The sequence below is a fragment of the Culex quinquefasciatus genome, chromosome 2 (assembly GCF_015732765.1).
Source record: "Culex quinquefasciatus strain JHB chromosome 2, VPISU_Cqui_1.0_pri_paternal, whole genome shotgun sequence".
Classification (NCBI taxonomy): domain Eukaryota; kingdom Metazoa; phylum Arthropoda; class Insecta; order Diptera; family Culicidae; genus Culex; species Culex quinquefasciatus.
Window position 1 is genome coordinate 50,103,690 of NC_051862.1, and position 13,802 is coordinate 50,117,491.

Below are 13,802 nucleotides of genomic sequence, written 5' to 3' on the forward strand. Positions count from 1 at the left end.
CCTCCTAAGCATAGAGTAGCAAGGAGGTTACCCTCACGTGTTCCTGGAAAGATTTTGTTTGAACAACTGCAAGATTGTGTCTACAAATTACGTGGAAAAGGAAGTTCCCGATAGGATAAGCTGGAATCGGCTTTGCTTTTTAGTCGTTTTCTTAGCCAAAGTGTTTGCAAACTGATAACGATTTGAACCAGATTTTTGTTATCTTGATTTTTGGTTTGAGTTCAATTTGATAATCAGTTTGAACGACACCTGAAAATTCGTCTGTCAAATTACACGAAACCAACCCCTCTTGATTTTGCATGAAACTTTGTCTTTAAGGCAAGGTTGTAAAAATATCAAACATTGAACTCTCAGCGACTACAACTATCATGCCCAAAATCTCACCTCCCAACTTTCACTGCCCTTCTTGCCGTAGTGAGATTCTCAGCACCTAGAATTCTGGGTATCAATCACGTATGACATTCTGAATAATTACAGGGTGACCACTCAAATCCCATTTTCAAATTCTCGACTTTTTCCGACTTTTCCAGAAAGCTTAGATAATAGGCATTTCTTATCTTAAGATGTATTTCAAACAAAATCTCTTTAGAAAAAAGGCAATAACAACAAAAAAAATTAAAATTAAAAAAAAATCTAGCTATTGGCAATTTTTGTAAACACAGAAACATAAGAAATTCCTTAAAAATACTTCAAAAAATTGCATTCAATCAAAACTCCTTGGAATTATTTTATTGCAATTTAAATAGGGTATATGACCCTATTTTGGACCTATTTTTATGAATCGAGGTAGTTCAGGCTTTTAAAGTACGAATTCACTGAATCCAACAAACAGAAAGTGTAGGCAGGATCGTTTTGCATCTTACCTCTTCCAAAAATGTTAACATTTTTGATTATTTCCGCTTTTTCAGCCACTTTTTACAACGCCATTCGAAGTTCCTTTCATTTTCCTAGCACATCGATTAGGTCCAAAAATTCCCACCTCGTTGCTTATCAGATTTGGCTCACGACACCTTGATGATTTTTTCTGTTTTGCACTGACACCAAGCAATTTCGTCCGGTTTCCGAGCAATGTAACTGTTGTTTATTTAATTCTTTCTGGTTTTCCGTTACTAAACCATTGAAATAACTATTCTATTATCGAAAAAAATCTCATTTCAAAATATTTTTTCAAATCAGCCGCGTTGGATCAGTTTTTGGAGCTACTTTGCCGTCGGTTCAAGGCTATCACCAACACATGCATAACAAGGTGTTGCCAGTTTTGTTTATCAATTTATTTCGATATTTCACTGAAATTGATTGAAATTTTTTAATTTAATATTTCGAATTGAATTTCTTTACTGTAATTATTTGAATAAAATCTATGCTTTAAAAAGCAAATGATTAACAGAAACAATGAAAATATGTTTTTTAAACGATAAAAATGCAAATTGATGCTAGAGATTTAGATGATTGTTAGGACCGAGGTTCAGCGATGTCTCCAAAATACATTCAATAAGTCCAAAAAGCATCCAAAAAATGTTTTACTAGAAATGCTTATTACAATGGAATGGTTAAATTATTTTAAATTTTCAATAGTACACTTTGTTAAGCATAAATTAAGGCACAAAACAATCCTGAAACGAGTCAAATTAGTTAGACCGTTCCTGAGAACTATGCGAAATATGTTGACGCTTTGCATAGTAGGTCCAAAATAGGGCCATATACCCTATTTTTTAATGTTTTCAAAACGTGAAAAAGTTTTTGATTTATTTTGCATTCAAAACGAAAAGCGATTAGATTTTATTCAATCTTAAGTTTTCCGATAAGCGAAAATCATGTTTTATCTATAGTAAATTTACAGATTCTTAAAAAAAAAGTTCAAGGGAAACATTTTGATTTGTTGTTTTGAAATTACTCTATGAATTTAGCTAAAAAATTAAAAATATTTACAAAAAAAAAATCATTGTAAATCTCAAATTGGAATGTTTGTTTCAAATATTCAATTAATGTGACAAAATGAAGCAGTTCTCATCAACTTGTTTGATAAAAAATAAAAAGACCATTTCTGGAGTTTTTTTTTGTAAATGTCCAATAAACCAAATTTTCATTTTTTTTCTTTTTGAGTGTTTTTGAAACCGCTTAAGTCAGGGGTATTAAAAATCACCCAAAAAGCAAAAACTGAAAATTTGGTTTAGTAACAGAAAATTAAAAAATAATAATTAAAAGATCAGACTGACAGTAAACAATTGTTTTAACTGTTTCAAACATATATCACAGCTCCAAACTAAACTTGCAGAATCTGAGCCAAAAATGTCAAAGCAATTAAAACCCCCTAAAAATAGTCATTCGACCAAACAACTCTTCCAAGGTCCGCGCACATCCCAAAACTTCTAATTTTATCGCTTCCATGAAGTGAAGCAAGTGGTCTTCACACCATTTTGATCTTTGCAGAATTGCATTCGATGGCGTACGTTCGATACTTTTTTCTCAAGTCGCAATTGATGGCCTATCGAGATGTTTATCGGCGTTTTGGGAACATTTTAATTTGGTAGTCTTGCGATCTTGTATCGACGACAGGCCTGTTGGCAGTATCAAGTTTCTTCTCGGGTTGACAATGAAGGGATTGTCGTCGTCAGCGCTGGAAATAAAGTATGATTGCCAGCAGGTTGTGCTGACTTGACGGTTTGCGTGAAAGTCACGATATATCGAAAATGGATTCGGACCAAAATTAACCCTTATGCACTGTCGTAAATGAGTGATAGAAGAACCTATCATTTGATGATTCTTGCATCAAAAAGTCAGAGAGGTAAGCGAGTAATCATCTTTTATCTCGTGATTGCCAGCAAGAACATTAAATGAAAATTTTTCTTTCTTTCACTCCTGCTCTTTCCTTCGTTCATGAGCACTCACCGAAGATGCTTTTGTTTTCTCAGTAACTCGTAACAAAGGAATGCTAGAGGGGTACTAATCCACGCATGAGATTGTGTTGGATTGTCTATAAATTTGGATCAGCTGTTATGCCACGTGCTTGAAATTCAGCCAGTCACAGCATTTTTGGTAGTATTCAAATTGAAACGTCAAAATCAGCTGCTTGGAATTCAACCAATCACAAACGATTAAAACTAATACAATACTTTGAAAACGAATACTAATACAGAATCATGGCGTGCGTGAAAGAAACCGTGGAGATCTCTATTACGTCTCATTAAGGTGATAGAAGCTTGCTTTCACTTTTGGGGCAACGACTATCAATGATGGTTCTAAATTCAGGGCCCAGAAATGGTACATTGAAATGAAAAAAAAAAAAAAAAAAAAATCACTTTAGGTAAAATGCTGCTACAAACAACACAAAGAAAGCCATTTTTCGATTGAAACATTCTGAATTAAGATTTGAATGTTTTTCTAAAACAAACATGGTCGCCAAATGACCGATCGGGAATGATGCCTTCCAGAGGCTGTTTTTTTATCAAGTCGGGAAAATCCGCAAAAAAAACCTGGAAAAAGCCGGAAATTTTTGATTTTTTTGTCAAAAAGTCGGGAATAGTTGAGATTTCCAAGCATACATGTTTGAAAATTTTTTTGTAACTCTTGAATTATTTTGTTAATATTTTGTACAATTTTCAAATTAAATTCATTCAATTCTGCTTTAGTAACTTACTTTAAATTTAAGGTTCTTTCACTATTTGAATAAATTTGAGAATGAAAAAGCTATTTAAGGCATCAAAAATCTTTTTTTTTCTTTTAAAATAAATATTGGATACCTTAAAAAACAGATTTTCATAATATTTTTTTATGAATGAAATCTGGTGTTTTTTTTAAAGGTCCAATAAACCAAATTTTCAGTTTTTGCTTTTTGGGTGATTTTTAATACCCCTGACTTAAGCGGTTTCAAAAACACTCAAAAAGAAAAAAATGAAAATTTGGTTTATTGGACCTTTAAAAAAAACACCAGATTTCATTCATAAAAAAATATTATGAAAATCTGTTTTTTAAGGTATCCAATATTTATTTTAAAAGAAAAAAAAAGATTTTTGATGCCTTAAATAGCTTTTTCATTCTCAAATTTATTCAAATAGTGAAAGAACCTTAAATTTAAAGTAAGTTACTAAAGCAGAATTGAATGAATTTAATTTGAAAATTGTACAAAATATTAACAAAATAATTCAAGAGTTACAAAATAATTTTCAAACATGTATGCTTGGAAATCTCAACTATTCCCGACTTTTTGACAAAAAAATCAAAAATTTCCGGCTTTTTCCAGGTTTTTTTTGCGGATTTTCCCGACTTGATAAAAAAACAGCCTCTGGAAGGCATCATTCCCGATCGGTCATTTGGCGACCATGTTTGTTTTAGAAAAACATTCAAATCTTAATTCAGAATGTTTCAATCGAAAAATGGCTTTCTTTGTGTTGTTTGTAGCAGCATTTTACCTAAAGTGATTTTTTTTTCATTTCAATGTACCATTTCTGGGCCAATTTAGAACCATCATTGATAGTCGTTGCCCCAAAAGTGAAAGCAAGCTTCTATCACCTTAATGAGACGTAATAGAGATCTCCACGGTTTCTTTCACGCACGCCATGATTCTGTATTAGTATTCGTTTTCAAAGTATAGAGTTATCTAAGCCCGATCTCACGCACACTAGCTTACCATTTGTTTTTGCTGGCGGGTACAAATTTTAACCTAAAAACCCTTCGTGTACAAACACGCAATACATGCGCACGTAGATAACTCTATTGTATTAGTTTTAATCGTTTGTGATTGGTTGAATTCCAAGCAGCTGATTTTGACGTTTCAATTTGAATACTACCAAAAATGCTGTGACTGGCTGAATTTCAAGCACGTGGCATAACAGCTGATCCAAATTTATAGACAATCCAACACAATCTCATGCGTGGATTAGTACCCCTAGCATTCCTTTGTTACGAGTTACTGAGAAAACAAAAGCATCTTCGGTGAGTGCTCATGAACGAAGGAAAGAGCAGGAGTGAAAGAAAGAAAATTTTCATTTAATGTTCTTGCTGGCAATCACGAGATAAAAGATGATTACTCGCTTACCTCTGACTTTTGATGCAAGAATCATCAAATGATAGGTTCTTCTATCACTCATTTACGACAGTGCATAAGGGTTAATTTTGGTCGAATCCATTTTCGATATATCGTGACTTTCACGCAAACCGTCAAGTCAGCACAACCTGCTGGCAATCATACTTTATTTCCAGCGCTGACGACGACAATCCCTTCATTGTCAACCCGAGAAGAAACTTGATACTGCCAACAGGCCTGCCGTCGATACAAGATCGCAAGACTACCAAATTAAAATGTTCCCAAAACGCCGATACACATCTCGATAGGCCATCAATCGCGACATGAGAAAAAAGTATCGAACGCACGCCATCGAATGCAATTCTGCAAAGATCAAAATGGTGTGAAGACCACTTGCTTCACTTCATGGAAGCGATAAAATTAGAAGTTTTGGGATGTGCGCGAACCTTGGAAGAGTTGTTTGGTCGAATGACTATTTTTAGGGGGTTTTAATTGCTTGGCATTTTTGGCTCTAATGGAACCTTTTGTAAAATTTTGCAATGTTTAGTTTGAAGCTGTGATATAAATTTGAAATATATAATTGTTTACTGTCAGTCTGATCTTTTAATTATTATTTTTTTATTTTCAGTTATTTGCTAGGCATTTTTTTCAACAAATTTACACACAACATACTTATTTCATCACAAAACACGATGCCTCGTCTCGAACCGCTCATACCACTCAATCTGACCGCTCGTCAACGAGGGGCGACTCTCCTCCAGCACGTGTCTAAAGTGCTCCATCCGCACCTTCTCCGCGTCTTCATCTAGCGCTGCCGCATGCAGTGCCGCCTGCCCGCACAAATTCTGCAAATCCGCCCCAGAATAGCGTTCCGTCAGGTCAGCCAACGCTTCCAAGTCCACATCTCGATCCAGCGGAACCTTTTCGGAAACTTTGCGCAATATAGCCAACCGCGCGACACGATCCGGCGCCGGAACGTGAATCAGTTTAGTTAGCCGTCCCGGCCTCAGCAGTGCATCGTCGATCATGTCCGGCCGGTTGGTGGCCGCGATAACCAGGATGTTGCACGAGTCTTCGCTGGTGGCTATGGTGGACTGGACGCTGCCACCGATGCCGTCCATTTCGATGAGGAGGGTGGACAGAACGCGGATGTTGACGTCGTTTGGGCCGCGAACTCCTTGCGAGCCGCGATTTCCCACAAGGGAATCGATTTCGTCGAGGAAGATTACGGCCGGGGCGGACTGGCGGGCCTGGTTGAAGAGTTTGGTGATAAGTTTTTCGGCGTCGCCGACGTACGGGGAGTAGATTTCCGCGGCGGATACCGAGAGTAAAGTCATGCGGGATTCCGCGGCTAGACAGCGGGCGATTGTGGTCTTGGCGCAACCGGGTGGTCCGTACAGGAGAATGCCTTTTAAGGGGGACATCCCGAACCGACGGAAGGCTGCTGGGTTCTGCAGGGGTCCTAGGATGGACACTCTTAGCGTCTTTTTGAGGTTTTCCATTCCACCGATGGTGTACAAGGATTCTTTAAGGCCGGTGATGAGACCAATCGAGTTCCGCAGCGCCGTTGGTCGAATCTTTTTCAGCGACTCGTCCAGCAGCTGTTGGATGTTTAGTGAAGGTTGCCGGCAGCGTGTCCGCTGCAAGGTATGCACAAGCAGCTCCAGGTCGGCTCCGACGTAACCGGGAGTTCGTCTGATGATTTCTTCTACGATCTCTGCTTTGAACGTGGCTCCGCTTTGCTGCAAAACAGCTTCCACAATCTGCCTTCGGTCATTCTCCGAGGCCATTCGAATAAAGACCTCAACTCCCAAGCGACCGGGACGTCGAACACGCTGGTCAAGGTTTTCCAGACTTGAAGTTGTGCCAACGACGATCATCTTCCCCGCCTGATTGTGGTACTTGTCCAAAAGTGCAGTAAACTGTGACGAAATCCGGGAAATGTTGACCACATCTTCACCCCTTCTATTGCTCACCTTGGGACACAATCTGTCCACGTCTTTCACAAGCAGAATCGATTTGCTGGAGACATCTACCAGCTTCGTGAATTGCTCTAACCGTTCAAAGGTTTTCCTCAATTCCGACTCCGTTTCTCCCGGAAGTGACTTGATGAAATCCAACCCACTAATCTCAAACAACGGGTGATTACCTTCCCGAGCGGCCTTTTTCACCAGAGAGTACTTCCCAGAACCAGGAGGTCCTGCCAGCAGAACATTTTCATTCCTTTCTTCACTCAAACAATCTCTCACAGCTTCCAACGGTACCTCCAACCCTACAAGCGGTTTCGACCCTCTCGAATCGTGAAACAGCATCCGATCGATCTCGACGCGAGTCTCGTTCTGAATTTGTCCAAACTTCCCGGCCCCAAACGCCCGCCGAATGGTCACTCCGACAATTCCGTAGCTTTCATTCTCCAAATCGCTCAACGCGACTGTACAATTCTCTCCAAAACAGTACGGCACCAGCAAATCCTTCAACAAGTCCACCAACTCACAACGTGACCTAATCAGCTCCTGGTCCACCTTGGCGCAATCCAGCCGGACATCAAGCAGCACCGATTCAAATCGACACAACGGTTCGTCAACCACTTCTAAACAAGCGATCCTCGGATCGTCGCGCCCCGTTTCATGAAAATCTCCCAACAGTTCCACACTTTCATCCACGTAACAAACGGCATCCCGCAGGAATCGGTCCTCCCCTGGTGGGAACCACTTGGCCAGGAAACGGCGACCACTAGTGTAATTGCACAAAACAGTTGATCCCACCGGAATCCGCGACGCATCCCCTGGAAGCAAACTCGAGGAAATCTCACAAATCTGTGGCGTTCGTAGCAGGTGGCCACTGTCCGGCGTGACCGGGTGGTTGATGGGGATCGGTTCCGGAGGCATTTCGATGCTGCCGGTTAACTGAACAAGAATGTAAATAAACAACAAATCGCACGTGCGTTTGACAGAGCGTGAAATGTTTCAGCAGGCGAGGGGTGCGTCGATTATTTTGGGAGATTTTTTGTAATCATAGGGTAGTTAAGTTTTTGTTAGAGGCTTTTATCAGGGGGGTGCCTCTTTGGGGATAAGAAATCTTCAGAGCAATATTTTAACGGTTTTGATTTACCACGGTAAGCGGTATATAAATGCACTTCGGAAGGAACCGGTCAAGAAAAATTTCAATGGGCAGCAGCGGCAGTGAAAGCAAGCCAGAGAGGGTAAAGAATTGCTCCAAGGAATGGTTCTTTCTCCTTTGTTCTGCTGTAGAGATTCCTGAAATATTTTGTTGGCGTCAAACTGTCAAAAAATGGCCGTGGTAAATACTTTTCTAACACATTTTTTTGATAATCAAGGTAGTTGATGATTTTGTTGATTTTTTACTGTTCGAGACCAAGAAAAATTTATCCCGGATCTACCAAAATCAGTTAAACATTACTGCCTTATAGCTAAAATTACGTATAAACATCAACCTTACACTAGGTTGGTCCAAATACGGGCTTTCTCGGGGCTACCCTCTGAAATCAAAGATTGACCCATCACCAGGCTGAATTCCAAATTTTAGCTCATTTTGACTACGGGAACCCCTCCCTCTAATCGCTTGAAGTTTATATGGGAGAAATCGTCAAAATGTATGAAGAAAAACAACTGTTCTACTTTTCTACCTGTGGAGGGCGCAATATTTAGTGATGGGTCATTCTTTGATTTCAGGGGGTAGTCCCGAGAAAGCCTGGATTTGGACAACCCTACCACTTCATCAGTGACCCTGCCATACACATATCATTTTTTCGGATCATACAACGAATGATGAAGATCATACACCGTATGAAGCCAAACCATAGACGAATTATACCCCATATGATTTTACCAGTCGGGGAATAGTTTGTACCATTTGGGCAATACGTTGTTAGGTTATGTGACTACAGTCCAGACTCGATTATCCGAAGCCTCGATTATCCGAAGTTTCGATTATCCGAAGTTCGATTATCCGAAGGTTTGTATGGGACTTCGAATATTCGAATCACGAACAAAAAAATGTTTTTCGTATTTTTTCATTTTCTTGTTTTTAACATAATTTTTTTAGTTCTACGACCCCATCTTTTGAGTAATTGATCGCCTTTTAAAAACAAAATGCATCACCGCCACTATGGCCGCCATCTTGGATTTAAAAATTCTAAATAATTTTAGCGTAGTTTAGGGGTCATACCTATGCTTAACAATCAAAAAATATGACAACGAAAAAAAAATTTTATCGTGATTCGATTATCCGAAGTGAAATTTTTCCGAGGCCTTCGGATAATCAAGTCTGGACTGTATATAACTTTTGTATGGGAGCGTTCTTTTATTACGTAACGCAAACATTTGGATTTATGGACCCCCTCCCCCTCCCCTCGTAACAAATTTTCCATACAAATTTCAAAAAAAATTGTATGGATCGTAACACATCCTTCGACCCCCCCCCCCCTCCCCCCCCATCTGCGTTACGTAATAAAAGAACGCTCCCTATGGAGAAAAGAAGATGAATAATAGAAGTGGTATTCGTTATGAATTCAATTCATTTCTACTCATTTTTTTTATTTAAATGCAAAAAAAAAGTTGACAAGACATCACTTTTTCGATAGATCAACTATGGTCCCCTTGAAACGAGCTGTCAAGTAGGATCTTTCCTGTCAAGAAGTGACGCGAAATTAATTTTTAAACATTGATTTAAAAATAATTCATATTAAACTCTTTGTGGTCGTACAAAGGGTCATTGTACACTGTAAACAATAATATCAGCAATCTAAGTTTCATTTTAAGACCTAAATGATTCTGAAAAATATTAGTTTTTAATAAAAAGAATGAAATAAAGACAAAAAAGACGTTTTAGAATTTAAAGCAATAATATTTTAATAAAAAAAGACATAATGAAAATACAAATTATAAGTTGATTTAACAACATTTGGAGAAGGAAAGCAAAATCATAAAATATAATTTGTATTGGCCTAAATTTTGTCAATCGTTAGCTCACAAAATTTACCTTTTATTTTGACTCATACAAACTGTTTAAATTTTACTGATTTATTTTATGTGTCCCCAACAAAGTGCAAACATTTAGGGAGCGTTCTTTTATTACATAACGCAGTAGGGGGGGAGGGGGGGTCGGAGGCCGTGTTACGCTCCATACAAAATTTTTAAAATTTGTATGGAAATTTTGTTACGAGGGGGGGGGGAGGGGGTCTAAAAGTCCGATTTTTCGCGTTACGTAATAAAAGAACGCTCCCTTAGTAAAAAAAGATATAGTTTTTTTAAAACTCAAACTGTATTGGAAACATTTACTTTTAAATGACAACCCTGTAGTCCAGACAGTTTTTGAAATCATAAAGATAGCCGAACTCGAAGGACATTCCTCCTAGCATTCCTCCATGAATATCATGAAACCAATGGGCCGTTTGCTGAATTTCTAGGCTTATCTCGTATTAGCAACAATTCTGGAGCAACATTTGAAAAGGGCGCATAAGCAATTTGACAGCCAGCACTATTTTGCTAATTCTGAGCCAAAAGTAAACTATTTAACAAAATCCGCCGTGTTAAAAGGTAGCTGGGAAGGCCAACTATTAATTTACATTTCGTGTTTTGTGAAAAAGTTATCTGTTGGCTCGGAATTTGCAAAATTGTTCATGCCGTCAAAATGCTTATCCGCCCTTTTCTCGTGTTGCTCCAGAATTGTTATATAGACGGTATCGATGCGGGAGATGAAATTTGCTTAAGCCGAAATAATTTATCACTGTCTAGTTTTACCCTAGTCCTGCTTCGAACCGGCCACACGAATTGTTTCTCGAATGAATAGATTAATTTTGGAACTAAACCGTTCTGTCTACACAGGCTAAACACATTAAATATCTTAAATATCCTCAGCCTTATCCAACCGAAAGGTTCAAGTCGGTGGTGCCATCATTCTGATTGCCATCGTAGCCGTAGCAATGGCGGTACCGCTGGCGATCATCTCTGATGACAGTACCTCCGACAACGATAACGATCCCAATCCCTTCTTCGGTCGAACGGTTTGGACGAGGTGCCACTTGTCAACGGTCACAAAGACCTGCCGTGGAACATCCACAACACCACAACTTTGAACGCAACCTGATCAATAACTTTGATCTGGATCGAGATTTGAAGGTAGATTAATAAAAAGAATGAAATAAAGACAAAAAAGACGTTTTAGAATTTAAAGCAATAATATTTTAATAAAAAAAGACATAATGAAAATACAAATTATAAGTTGATTTAACAACATTTGGAGAAGGAAAGCAAAATCATAAAATATAATTTGTATTGGCCTAAATTTTGTCAATCGTTAGCTCACAAAATTTACCTTTTATTTTGACTCATACAAACTGTTTAAATTTTACTGATTTATTTTATGTGTCCCCAACAAAGTGCAAACATTTAGGGAGCGTTCTTTTATTACATAACGCAGTAGGGGGAGGGGGTCGGAGGCCGTGTTACGCTCCATACAAAATTTTTAAAATTTGTATGGAAATTTTGTTACGAGGGGGAGGGGTCTAAAAGTCCGATTTTTCGCGTTACGTAATAAAAGAACGCTCCCTTAGTAAAAAAAGATATAGTTTTTTTAAAACTCAAACTGTATTGGAAACATTTACTTTTAAATGACAACCCTGTAGTCCAGACAGTTTTTGAAATCATAAAGATAGCCGAACTCGAAGGACATTCCTCCTAGCATTCCTCCATGAATATCATGAAACCAATGGGCCGTTTGCTGAATTTCTAGGCTTATCTCGTATTAGCAACAATTCTGGAGCAACATTTGAAAAGGGCGCATAAGCAATTTGACAGCCAGCACTATTTTGCTAATTCTGAGCCAAAAGTAAACTATTTAACAAAATCCGCCGTGTTAAAAGGTAGCTGGGAAGGCCAACTATTAATTTACATTTCGTGTTTTGTGAAAAAGTTATCTGTTGGCTCGGAATTTGCAAAATTGTTCATGCCGTCAAAATGCTTATCCGCCCTTTTCTCGTGTTGCTCCAGAATTGTTATATAGACGGTATCGATGCGGGAGATGAAATTTGCTTAAGCCGAAATAATTTATCACTGTCTAGTTTTACCCTAGTCCTGCTTCGAACCGGCCACACGAATTGTTTCTCGAATGAATAGATTAATTTTGGAACTAAACCGTTCTGTCTACACAGGCTAAACACATTAAATATCTTAAATATCCTCAGCCTTATCCAACCGAAAGGTTCAAGTCGGTGGTGCCATCATTCTGATTGCCATCGTAGCCGTAGCAATGGCGGTACCGCTGGCGATCATCTCTGATGACAGTACCTCCGACAACGATAACGATCCCAATCCCTTCTTCGGTCGAACGGTTTGGACGAGGTGCCACTTGTCAACGGTCACAAAGACCTGCCGTGGAACATCCACAACACCACAACTTTGAACGCAACCTGATCAATAACTTTGATCTGGATCGAGATTTGAAGGTAGATCCCACGTGGGGTCGGTCCGAGTGGAGTCACACGGATATCCCGAGACTGCTGGAGAGTAAGGTCGGTGCCCAGTTCTGGGTGGCGTTCGCGGAATGCAGCACCCAGTAACGAGATACCGTTGAACGGACATTGGAGCAGATTGACGTGATCAAGCGCTTGGTGGCCAAGTATACAAAGTACCTGAAGTTCGTAACGAGCGCGGACGGGATCATGGAGGCGTTTGGGGAGAAGCGGATTGGATCGCTAATTGCGGTTGAGGGGGGCCATTCGAGGGATTCGAGACTTGCGGTGTTGCGGATGATCTACGAGTTGGGGGTTCGTTACATGACGTTGATGCACGCGTGTAGTACTACTTGGGCGGATGCTTCACCGGTTGATGAAGATGGAAATGCTGTGGTGAAGAACATGACCGAGTGGGGCAAGAACGTGATCTGGGAGATGAACCGACTGGGGATGTTGGTTGACATTTCGCACGTTAGCCACGGAGTTATGGGAGACGTGCTGGCACATATGAAGGCGCCGGTAATCTTCAGCCATTCGTCGTCGCACAAGGTTTACGCGCATCATCGTAACGTACAGGACGACGTACTGAAGATGTTGATCGAGAATCGTGGGATTATTATGGTCAACTTCTACACTGGATTCATTGGAGGAAAAAGTATCGACGACGTAGTTCGTAAGTATAGTCTGAGAGAATCGAAATGTACACTTTTCTGAAACTGTCAGCTTTCAGGTCATCTCAATTCAAATCGGTGACCGGTCCGGATCACATCGGCATCGGTGGCGATAGCACCCCGGATGGGTTGGACGATTTCTCCAAGTATCCGGATCTGTTTGACATACTGGCGAATGGTGCGTACAACGATGGAACGACGCTTGAACCGTGGACTCGGGAAGATCTGCAGTAGCTCGCCGGGTTGAACCTGCTGCAAGTGTTCCGTGAGGTGGAACAGGTGCGGGATAGTATGAGTGACGTTTTGCCATACGAGGATCTTATTTCGTACCAGGACTTTGTAGATGTCGGAGTGGAAGTCCAACCGTGTATCACAGATGTGGAGATACACTAGATTTGAGTTCAACATCGACATAATTGCAAGAGGTACCACTCATGTAGCTGTCCACCTCCAAACAAATCAAATAACCATCAACGTCTTATCAATGCAGCAGACGATAATGTCCAACAACCTCCTTTTAATTGTATTTGACAAGACTTCATTGATAGGACAACGCCACAGAGATATCCGCTATCACCTGCTGAAGATTACTGATTTACAGGTTATTCCCAAAATACGAACTTATCTGTATTAG

General features: G+C 39.6%; 1 protein-coding gene and 1 pseudogene across 1 annotated transcript; one reads left to right on the forward strand and one right to left on the reverse strand.

The window, feature by feature from the left end:
• Positions 1 to 5,636: 5,636 nt before the first annotated feature.
• Positions 5,637 to 7,950, reverse strand: LOC119767727 (spermatogenesis-associated protein 5-like protein 1). The gene has a single exon (XM_038257067.1). It carries the CDS (start codon positions 7,909 to 7,911, stop codon positions 5,704 to 5,706), a length of 2,208 nt encoding a protein of 735 aa, XP_038112995.1. The 5' UTR covers positions 7,912 to 7,950; the 3' UTR covers positions 5,637 to 5,703.
• An 861-nt stretch (positions 7,951 to 8,811) lies between these two features.
• LOC119765993 lies at positions 8,812 to 13,561 on the forward strand (annotated as a pseudogene).
• The last annotated feature ends 241 nt before the right edge of the window (positions 13,562 to 13,802 follow it).

What these genes read in the sequence shown, in the direction of transcription:
- LOC119767727 (XM_038257067.1), bottom strand. Translation starts at nt 7,911, where the DNA reads ATGCCTCCGGAACCGATCCCCATCAACCACCCGGTCACGCCGGACAGT.